The sequence below is a fragment of the Orbicella faveolata genome, unplaced genomic scaffold (assembly GCF_042242905.1).
Source record: "Orbicella faveolata isolate gen_17 unplaced genomic scaffold, um_ofav_v1 contig_36, whole genome shotgun sequence".
NCBI lineage: Eukaryota > Metazoa > Cnidaria > Anthozoa > Scleractinia > Merulinidae > Orbicella > Orbicella faveolata.
Genome location: NW_028301565.1, coordinates 1,186,206 through 1,197,500, shown reverse-complemented (window position 1 = coordinate 1,197,500; position 11,295 = coordinate 1,186,206). Strand labels below are relative to the sequence as shown.

At 38.7% G+C, this 11,295-nt stretch overlaps 1 protein-coding gene and 1 long non-coding RNA gene across 2 annotated transcripts; both read right to left on the bottom strand.

Moving 5' to 3' along the window:
- Positions 1-407: 407 nt before the first annotated feature.
- Positions 408-1,866, bottom strand: LOC149101927 (uncharacterized). Its single transcript, XR_016202390.1, has 2 exons — positions 1,685-1,866; positions 408-922 (listed from the first exon to the last, which is right to left on the bottom strand). It is a non-coding gene; the product is annotated as an uncharacterized LOC149101927 (long non-coding RNA).
- Positions 1,867-4,000: 2,134 nt separating this feature from the next.
- On the bottom strand, positions 4,001-11,268 carry LOC110064580 (putative peptidyl-tRNA hydrolase). Its single transcript, XM_089274841.1, has 5 exons — positions 11,111-11,268; positions 8,113-8,326; positions 6,188-6,287; positions 5,604-5,649; positions 4,001-5,197 (listed from the first exon to the last, which is right to left on the bottom strand). Exons 1-5 carry the CDS (start codon positions 11,249-11,251, stop codon positions 4,955-4,957), a joined length of 744 nt encoding a protein of 247 aa, XP_089130967.1. The 5' UTR covers positions 11,252-11,268; the 3' UTR covers positions 4,001-4,954.
- Between the last annotated feature and the right edge of the window lie 27 nt (positions 11,269-11,295).

Genomic DNA, 11,295 nt, shown 5'->3' with positions numbered 1-11,295 from the left:
GTTTTGTGTTTTGCCTAGGTGGAAATGATCTCGGGTAAACGCATCAAGTCGCCCGAAAATATCGCGTCGTCCCGACCAGCTGACCCTGGGTTTCTGAGAATGGGGTAAACGCTGTGACGGTGGCTGAGACAATAAACATGCTTTATTATGCATGAAGTTCATGGGCGACCCTTCTCTAGGTTCTGAAGTAATACTTGGGAGCCACTCAGTTTTGGTTGACGAAAAACAAAATGGTGTGTACACTGAAAAAAAAAATAAAAAAATAAATAACTTAGCTTGAGCACATAGATGAGCAAGCTGTAGTGGAACTATCCACAAGTAGACAGGATGCTTCTTTACCAAATATGTATACAGGATATTTTTGGTTCAACAGATTAACCTGCATTGGATAAAGTATTACTCCCGGCTTAGATTTAATTTTACTTTAATTTTTTTAAATTTTTTTCAGTGTTTCAGGCTGTTGCGCAATGTTCCAAATTGGTTGCTATATCGACGCTCAAAGCTGCACAGTTTACATTAATACAAATAGCAATTAGGCATTAAGTCTATTTTCTGTTAAACATTGTTAAAAGTTACAGGCAACGGAGAAAAAGTCTGCCGCTAGTTCACTGCGAGTAAATAGATCTTTAGATCTTTACAAATACTTCAAAATACTTTTACAATATTTAGATCCAAAAAGCTATAAAACAAAAATAAAGTCTTTAAAATTATTCGTGGCATACTGGATCCCGGTTGTCCGCCGAAAAAAAAAAACAATTGAATTTTGTCCGCCACTTCCACTTTTGCCGTGCTTTTCTTCTTCATTCGTACATGTACACCATGTAGGCCCGTTTCAGCTGCAGCCCGCCAGCTGACTTACGCATGTGATCCAAACTCCGCTCCAGCATTTGCGGCTCATCATGATCAGTGCACTGGACTGGAACTGTGGATCGCAAACACGGCATTTGTTAACTGTTTTTAAAACATCCAAGCAACGAGCAGTCTCTTCCAAACTAAATTCTGAAAATACTAATGTAGGACACGCGGGGACGCGAGTCGTGTTCCTTCAACTTCTGTCGTCTCTCTTTCATTCGCTGGAGGGAAAGATAATCTAGCTATACAATCCATAGAATATTTCTAATTTTCATATTCACCGTGAAATTTATCGCAAGAATCCCCGAGGTTTCGTGACGTTATCTGTTTTTAGATATGATCCACGCAAATGGACCGGAAATGAAGTCATTGTAACTTACTTGACACCTGTCCGTCAAATAAGTCTCCTTTTCCCGCCATATTTTCCTGAGTGTCGTAGTCTGAAAATATTTCCCGCCGCTGGATCAGCAGGACTTTAAACTTTCCAGCGCAAATATACACCGGTACAAAGCCATAACACTAACGGTTCTTCCACTACACTTATTGCGCAACAATTCCATTGCAGTACAATGTTTGCGGATATTTTTTTCTTAGCCATAAAATTGATGAGTCCTTTATAAATCTTCATACAGTGACGCGCATTCTGCGTCAGCAGTAGTGTTGCTCAACAAGTCGAAAATATTCTTACCGTTGAAACATCAGTGAAAATAAGAACTAGAGTGCCTGAGCATTCTCTTACTAGAACGTACGATCGAATGCTACAATCCGTCTTGGATTAACCGCCAAAGCTACAATACCTTCCGTGTCAGAACGGTACTCTCGGCTGACTTACCATAGACTTTCCTGGCGGCCCGCAGCGGGCAAGACTGATTTCTATGTTTATCAGAACGTGATCGAATGAATGATCGCAGACACCTTCCAAGTCCACAGCAACAAGATGACATCTTTCTTCTGTTGTAAGAATGCGACAGGGAATGAATGAATGGTGAGTACCTTCTCATGCCTCATTCGTTTGTTTATGCATTGTTTTCCCACGTGACTATTTAAATGTCACTGATCATGGGGTACGTACACAGGGCAGCCGATCTCACGCAAACCGACAAACGACGTCACAATGAACTGTCATTTAGTCCATTCCTGCACGGGTGAAGATGGTAAGGTCGTTATAGCTCATCTGTCTTGTTAGCATGATTTAGTCTCCATTGTTATTTTGATTTTAGTTTCCCAGTCGTTTTTCATCTTAAACCTATAAATAACTCCTTACACAGCCTTGTATTAAAATATTTCATATGTAGTCTACCTATCTACTTCTCCCGCAACCCACCCACCCCTCCCCCCGCTTCCCCTTCTTGATACCTAAATACATGCAAGCTTCGACAGCAGATTTTCTCGCCAGTTGAGAACATGCTTAGTAATCATTTTCAGGTTTTGCAATAAAAGCGAACTAACGAAAATGGCAAATGGCTTTCTATGTTATCTCGGTGTTTTGTAATATCCAGCGAATGGCTTTCATTTTGTAGTCACGATCTTCAGTTACAACACCAGTCAGTAGAAGCTAGTACCAATTTCGTTTGGTGAGCGTGAGCCACTTAATTGTTATACAACATATTCAAATATTAATTTTTGTATTTCATGCAAGACTGAAGAGACTACGGGTAACTAGGCATAGTTTTAATTTTAATACTCTCACAAACGATGCTCGTCGATCAATCCGATGGGCAATGATCTTTGAATTCAATCTCTCTGGATCTTTAATAATCTTTCTCCCACGAGTAGTACTAGTAAATAGATTCCACCACAGCATATGATCCCTGTCAAGGCTATGATCGCTGCGATCGCTACGATCGCTACAGAAAAGGTTGAGCGAACCTTACGACTTCCTGTTTGAGACAGAAAGTCGTTGTTGCAACGATCGCTAGTTGTTTCCATATGATCGCAATGACCGCTGAACTCTTCTGGTAGCTATCGTAGCGATAATTGTAGATGGGAATAGGGAAATAATAAAGATAACGGAACCAGCCTTTACTGAACTGAAACGGACAAAGCTGCAACTTAGCAACGCAGACGAGTGCAACCTTTCGGATCGGCGCGTTGATCGGCGCACAAACATCGTAGCGTACGTCACGCATTGAAACTAAAAGTGAGACTTCCTTTATTTGCTGTCGCAACGAAACATATATTTATAAGATGAATTGGTCAGACGAGTCAGTTATGTTGGGTTTTATATTTTGTCAAGCCTTACCATACACACAGCAGCTCTCTCGGATTATCCGGTAGGCCCGGACACTGGCCAAATCTCCTGGATACAAGGGAACATTTTCCCCTTTGTTTCCTGTTTGGGCTAACGTTTTCGGAGAGTGAAAATTTTGAATATAACATGTATTTTCGTGGTTGAATTTGCGGAGCTCTACTTTTTAAAACAACTTCATTTCGCGTTAAGAAGGTATAATTGAACTGTCCCGAATCGATTTCGAATTTTTTAGAATAATGCCACTGGCTGGTTTCGAAATCCAGTGGCCACTACGATCACTGCGATCAATTTCCCGCCGCTCGATCAGGAAGACTTTTTAATTCTGCCAGTTTACACCCGTACCCCACCGTGATGGGAAGCGGGAGGGGGGGGGGGGGGGCTACTCCCTTAGACGGGCTTCAAGGTATGCGCGGCACCAAAGGGTATTATATGGCTTTTTAGCCGCTCTGGTCAGAAATATACCCTCATTCCAAAGGTTTTTCTTGATTTTTCTCCGTGTTCGCCGCTTCGCGGTTCTCTCGCGCCACTCTTATGCGGCGAAAAATCATCAAGAAAAACCTATGGGACCAGGGTATCAGAAATAGAGTATCGATTTTGGCCAATAAGGTATGGCATTTGCACTCTAGTCCTAAATTGGTTAAGTGTGTTTCGAGGAACTATCCTGCGAGGTAACTCAGTATTTCAGCTAAACTTCGACGACTTCAAGTTCTTTGGTGTCGCTGATGACTACCTCAAAACTTTTAAAGTTTCAATTGACAGCCTGAACTGTTACTGTAATTTCAGGCCCACCGGTTAGCCAGAAAAGTACTCTGGTTAATACAGCTGACAAATTGTAGGCCATGTGCACAAATTCACAGTACTCTCTTTGGTCCAAAAGAGATTTAAAATGAGCGCCTCTTCTCTTGTGTTAACTTTTAATCAAACTTTCACAGTTTTTACAACAATATTTACAAGAAAAATAAAAAATATCGATCTCTCAAGATGCAGTAACTATTGCCTGCTGGTTCATCAAGCTACATGTATGCCGGTTATTACATGCAGCCAGTACTGTGCTAGTCTCCTCTACCGCCTTTTTTTTTTTTATTGGAGGGATGTCACGTAATGCTGTCATCCAATGCTCCCCCCCCCCCCCCCCAAAAAAAAAGCTGTCACGCAACGCTCCCCCAGAGCGTTGGGTAACATCCAAAAAACGGCTGCGGAGGAGACTACTACTCTGCTTGATTTTCATTTTTTTCCAATTATTCTGTAAATAATTTATTAAATAGTAATATCTGAGTACTACAAATAAAGATTTCTGTTGATCTTTCGACAGTTTGATCGGATCTGGAGACGGGCATCAAACTGTCTTAATTTTTATCTATAGCAATTATCTTCAGTTATTTTGATAATACAATATTCCTTGTAAATAAATTAATTTATAGGCCATCAAAATTTATCTAGTGAAGTACTTCTCTTTTAATCTTAGTCATTACCATCTCAATAACGAGATTTGGGGAAAAAAGCCAGCTAATTCAAATGGTACAATAAATGTACAGTACATTTGACTTTTAAATCTGCAGCTTCAGTTAATGTCCATAAACAATCCCTGCAGCCAGAACTGCATTTGACTGAATCACTATAAAGCCTAACATTGCATTCCCAACTCCTCTCAAACTTGGTCAAACTTTCATTGTTTTCCTGTAGTAAAAGTGCCTGTAACTCACAAAACTGGAAATTTCTGTGTTTGACAGTAGCTGAAACATATAAATAACACCTATCCAGGGTGTATGCAACATACAGTATGTACTCTACACAACGTCAATCAAAGAAGAAGGCATGTTAGTACCACAACTACCATGTTATTAGAATTTGTTATAAAACTGACTGCTGTTGCGTGTGACACTGAACTCTAGCCCCTTCACTGGTTTCTGTATCCTTGGTATCATTGCTTTGGGTCCTAAATAGCTGGAGCTCATTGATGAGGACCTTACAGCACTTCTCCACTGTGCCCTGCACAACAGGGATCTCTGTTGGTTCAAATTTGCTTAGGACATAATCTGTCACATGATCTCTTTTACCTGGCCTTCCTATCCCTACTCGCACCCTCTTCAAGGTCTGAAATGAATAAATTTAATTATTTAGGACAGATAGGTATGTAAGTAAATAGCATAATGTGCTTAATAGTTCTGTTGTGTTCCAAATATGGTAAGCCACTTCATTGATTTGCTAAAAGAGCAATTATATTTTCAATTGACAATTTATGGGATCATATCACTGCTCTCTCTCTCACAGCGATGGTGACCCAAGCCCTGATGCAGGGTTAAGACAAATAAAAAAAAAGTTCTTTTGGTGTAAAAATTTTCCCTGTTTATCCCCTCTCCCAACAAAAGAAAAGAGAAAATTTAATAATGCTATAATACAGTATACTGAACGTGAATAAGCAGAATTTTCATATTATGGTTTGCTACACGTTTCAAATAACATGTTAAAGATCTAAAATTTATAATATGATTAATCTTACATCTGAGCTCAGAGATGCAATGGCCGATCGAACTCCATTGTGTCCCCTAGAAAGAAAATAAATCATTAAGTTTTGTGCAAAATTATTATATTTTTTGGGCCTCTTAGCTGGAAAAAATGAACTCAACGTATGTAGTTTTACTTTTCAGAGAAACACAAAATTTCAAAGTGACAAACTACATGTACACGGAAAGATGTAAGTGTTAGTCAAAGGGTTCAAGCTTAACAATAATAATAATAATAATAATAATAATAATAGTAACAATAATATTAGTAATAATGATAATAATAATAATAATAAGTAGAAACCCTCTTTGCCTCCCAAAGTCCATGGTTTGGACTCGGACGCTGCAAGAGAAAATCACCCACAATGACACTAATAATTATAATAATAATAATAATAATAATAATAATAATAACAACAACAATAGTTCATTTATGAAGCACACACATCCATAAAAAATAGAAAATATAAAACAAACAAAATAGTATAATAGTGATAACAGATATTGTATTAAACTGGTATTATGAGCATTACAATCTCTTGCTCACAATATAGACAATCATTATACATGTATGACTCACCCAGCACTTCCTCCGTGTTTCAAACTATATTTTCCCACAGGTCTATCAAGGTCATCGTGTACAAGAATAACATTGGATGGGTTGACGTTGTACATTGCAGCTGAGGACACAAATATGTAGTATAAAAACATTGACACTAACAATCAGTTTAACATTAATTGGTGCATGCTTGGGATAAATAGTGGTCTAGTGAGAGAATGGGGCCACAGTAGACTGTACGTTACTGCAATCTAAAGCCAAATGCTTTTAAAGATCACACCCCTAAGAACAGCATCAATAACTTTCCACCTAAATATCAGCCATTGACATTTTTTCAATAACTGTAGAAATTCTCGCGTGCTCATTGGCTAATTTTCATCATCAATAAGCAGACAGACACATGAATTTATAATTTAAGCGATGCATCAACGTGCGAGAGCGGACAATTTGTTCTCGTAAAAAGCAAATTGACGTCAGTTTTTCATGTGTCTGTCCTGTTATTGACAATGAATTTTGACATGACATTGTCAAAATAGTCTGCAGATCCACTCGGCCATTGCCTTATAAATCTGCAGCTACTTTGACAATGTTATGATGAAATTCATGATCAATAACAAGACATGCATGAAAAACTGACATCAATTTGTTAAATGTCACTAATTCCCCACTTACAGTTACTTGCCACCTTCACAGGTGTCCTTCATGAGAAAATTCGTATGCGTGCCAGTTTCAATAAAACCCCTACAAACCATAGTTTACAATAAAAATAAAATTTAAGCATGTTTTTCTTTTAGGAAGTGTCTGGAACCGGTAAGGAGTGAAACGACTGAGGGTTCTTCTATTGAATTTATCAGCTATCAGATGCCGCCACACGAGCAAAATGGCTGCACAGTCTCATTCACAAGGCATCAATCAACAAAAGCGTGTTGGGCTTTTTCGATATTCTGATTGGTTGTCTAGATATCTGCATCTAAAGTTGAAGTAGCTAAAAATATGCAAGACGTGTTGCATAAATGGATGCCACAAATTTCCAGACACACTTTCATTTGTAACTATCCCTGGAATGTTCTGGCGAAATTTCACGAAAGTCCATCAAATCTGCATACTCTATAAATTCGCTCAAAGTGGATGTATTCCTTCCAAAATCAAATGCACGATTTTAGCTCATAAAGGTTTGTAAACAACTTGTGCCACACCAGGAGATTACCTCGCCTCGTGAAACCGCAAACCAATGGAACAACAGGACCTCCTAGCTTCAATGACAATGGGAAAAGTATTGCATTACATTTTCCATCTCGCTGTCAAATTGCAGAGAAAGACGTTTAAACGGGCAAAGTAGCGAAAGACAAAAAAACAAATGCCCGATATGAACCAAATAACGTGAAATACGAGCTCCAAGATGAGCATTTGCTGGAGAAATTTCCCCTGGCAGTTTTGTCCATTCAAGCGATTATGACACCTTCCAAGTTTATTAACTTTATTTGAATACATTTTTTTAAATAACTCGACCCCTTTTTGAGATTTTAAATATTTTTCTTTGTAAACTTTAGATAATTTAATATGACTGACTTAAATTTTGTCAAATAGAAGAAAACACGATTTTTTTTGTGTCCTTGAAGGTGGGAAGTACCCTTAACATCCCCTGAGTGCTTTGGTCAGCCCCCAACCCCCTCACCCCTCCTTAACATCCACTTGGAAGGTTACTGCTCCACTAGTCACTCTAAACATAAAGGAAACTGTCTCCTATCTGTTCTGTTCAAACATCTGTTTCTCGATGAAAGTTCTTTCTCACTAATGATTAATAATTTATTACATACTTTCTTTCCTTTTTACCACATCACAAGTTTGCAAATACATAAAATGTGTCCTTTTACAGAAAATAAAATGTGGTGTCATGAAAATGACATGCAAAATGTGATTTAAAAATCATCTGACAGTATCAATACCTGTTCTTGCAATACTCCTTCCATTTATATTCATTGCCACAGTAGGTTTCAACAGTATAATCTCCTGATCATCCACAGTTGTCACAGCCAAGTGACCGATAGATCTACGGTCAAAATGCCAAATGGCTCCAAAATGTCTGGCCAGACAGTCCACCACAAGCATCCCAACACTGTGTCGAGTGTCCGGGAGACTGTGATTACCCAGACCCACAACCTACAGGAACCAAAGCAAAATCCTGTGATATTATAAACAATCAGATGTGACTTAATATAAGTCTCTGGGACCAATACAAGATTTTTCAAAGGGGATTTGAGATATGGATGGTCCCCTTTATGGGGTTGCAGGAGCATCCTCCCCTGGAAAATGTTTAAAATTGAAGTCCTCAGAAATGGGTTTTCTGGCATTCTGAGGCCAAGTCAGAAGTTATAATATCTCATTTGTCTTAATTTAGGTGGTTTGACCGAACCTTCTGAACCCCGCTGGATCTGTCCCAGAGTCTATATAAAAACACCACATAGGAAAAACAGACCATTAATGATTGTTGTTAAAACTACTGGTGCTCAGCTTCCCCTCAGCAAAAAAAAAAATGATATGAATAAATTAAAAGGATTGCATAATTCTGTGTTACGAGCATAAAATGATCCAAATGGAGCAATTTTTCAATATCGGGCCACTTATTAGCATATCACTCGACACTTCTAAGAACGAAGCATATAGAAACAAAAGGAACCATTCAAATTCAATGAGATGTAAATGAGTGGCCCGGTATTCTACAATCTAGCCATAACAACTTACTTGAACAGATAAATGTAACTTGGCACAGTCCAAGTGATCAAAAATACTCCTTTCCTTCCTCGAGGACCTTACAATTTTACAGGCTACAAGGCGGCATCGACAAAATCAGAATCGGACCAGACCGGATCACGGACCGGATCACGGACCGGATCGCGGACCGGATCGCGGATCGGATCACGGATCGGATCACGGATCGGATCACGGATCGGATCACAGATCGGATCACAGAAAAAAAAAAGTTTTAAAGAAAAAAAACAATCAAATCGTTTATAAGATCATAATAAATAAAAAATAAAAGCAGAAAACTAAAATATGTTGATTAACAAATGGTAAACGTCATAGCATGTACTATTGAGTTACGGATGCACGCAGGAGGTTGCTAAGCACGAAAGAAGCGTAAGAGTCGCACGAGGCGATAGCCTGGCGAAGAACAGTTGAGAGAGAGAGGAACAGTGCAGGATGGCGTACATGGGATGAGGCAAGAGCTGCTGCAGCAAACAGAGAAAATTGGAGGCATTCTGTTGAGGCCTTATGTGCCAAGAGGCACAAAGAAGCTAAGTAGAAGTAGAAGTAGTAGTCTTACATGACAAGAGAAAACAAGCGCGCGAAAATTCATTCATGACAACCGACTGCACACCAGTAACTCAAAAAAGTTTCATCTTCAGACAACTGTGAAGACAGTTTCGCATTTCTGGCAGAAGAATGTCGGCCATTACTTTGGAAACAATGTCTGTCAAAAGATTTGCTCTGTAAACATTAGCACACACGTCAGCAGCATACACCCATGGGCAAATAATAGACGCTAAATTAACCAATCAGAGCGCACGCTTTGCTTTAGTTATGTTATAAATAAAAATAAGAATCCCGAATTTGACGCAATGACATGTTAATTACAGAGAATGACAACAGGTCATTTAAAAAACCACATAAGCGCCTAATTTAGGACAAATTTAAATTGTAATGAACAGGCAGATGTAGTTATATTTGAACATTAGTTGGCTCGAAGCTTGGGTGAACCTCCCATTCTCATTTTTGAAATTGTTGTTAGTATCAGTAGCTAATTCTCGGCTACTTTTTCGTGTCAGATGTGAGTGTTACAGTTAGCGTTACAGTTAATGAGAAAGCTTATGTACAAAAGCTTAAGGACATGACTTGCTTTAGAGGAGCTACGTCACGATTTGCGCATCTTGAAAAAACTAGCCTAGTTTTTCAAGTTTGTCATTTGCAATCCTCATTAATCTTTGCCATCCTTAATGATCCTCATTCCGTTTTGATTTGTTCTTGCCTCTTAAGTGCTTTCTATCCTAGAACACGATCATTTTAGGTTTTATTCCACATAAAGGCAACTCTTTACGACCCTAAAAATGACTCTAAAACTCGTGACGTAACTCCTAAAATGTTGTTTATTCTCGGGTTGCATTATCGTTCACACTATCGATGTTATTCCTATAATTTTTTTGTAAAACAGCTATATTTCCTTGAAATACAAATGGTTTGTTTCATTTTATTCCAGTACGAAATATCGCATTCCAAACTCACATCTTGTAAAAGTATAGACCTGTCCCAGAAACGGACCAGAAATTGTTTGAAATCATCAGGTGTTTAATTTTTTTAGTGTTTTTAGTTTTTGTGTCTCGATTCATACGTTCGTCCTATTATTACCATGCTGACTCGTTTCATGACAGTTTACCTTTGATGCAAGCGAATATACGAAATATCATTTATCTGAACTGCGGAGAAAGATATGAAGACATGATTGATCATCGCAATCAAAACCCAACAGCCTGAAAAATATTCATCTGTGACCAGCTCCCAGTTGGCTTGATATTATAAAAGAATAAAGGAATATCACAGCTGAATTAAATAAAACGTTCTGCTCACAGTAGTCACTCTAGTGTAATTTGCTCAACAAAATTTTGAATTTTGAATCTTGAATTTTGAATTTTGAATTTTTTTCCTTGATCCGATCCGTGATATGGTCCGGTCCGATCCAGCTTTTGTCGACGCCGGGCTACAAGGTACTGGGCTAACAAAGGGTTGTTTTTCTGTCTCGAGGCCTATATGATGATTAAACTTCATGTGCGACCATTCAACCGAAAGCTTTCAAGCGGCAGTTTTATTTGCAACTGTTTGTTTTGTAAAAAACTATGAAACTTTTTTTGTTGAGAACTGGCCTGTACCATAACACGGACATTAGCTTACCATAGCACGAAGTTTCCTAGCATCGGAGCCTTGAGCTTGGCTTACGTTCCGTTGGCAAATAAGCTTGAATGACTTTGATGTCCTCCGGGGCCCCAAACTAGCCGAGAAGAGTCGCAGTGCACGTCTAAAAGGCTCCGCCATGTTCAGCAATACGGAGCAATACGACAAATAAAAACACGAGCCTG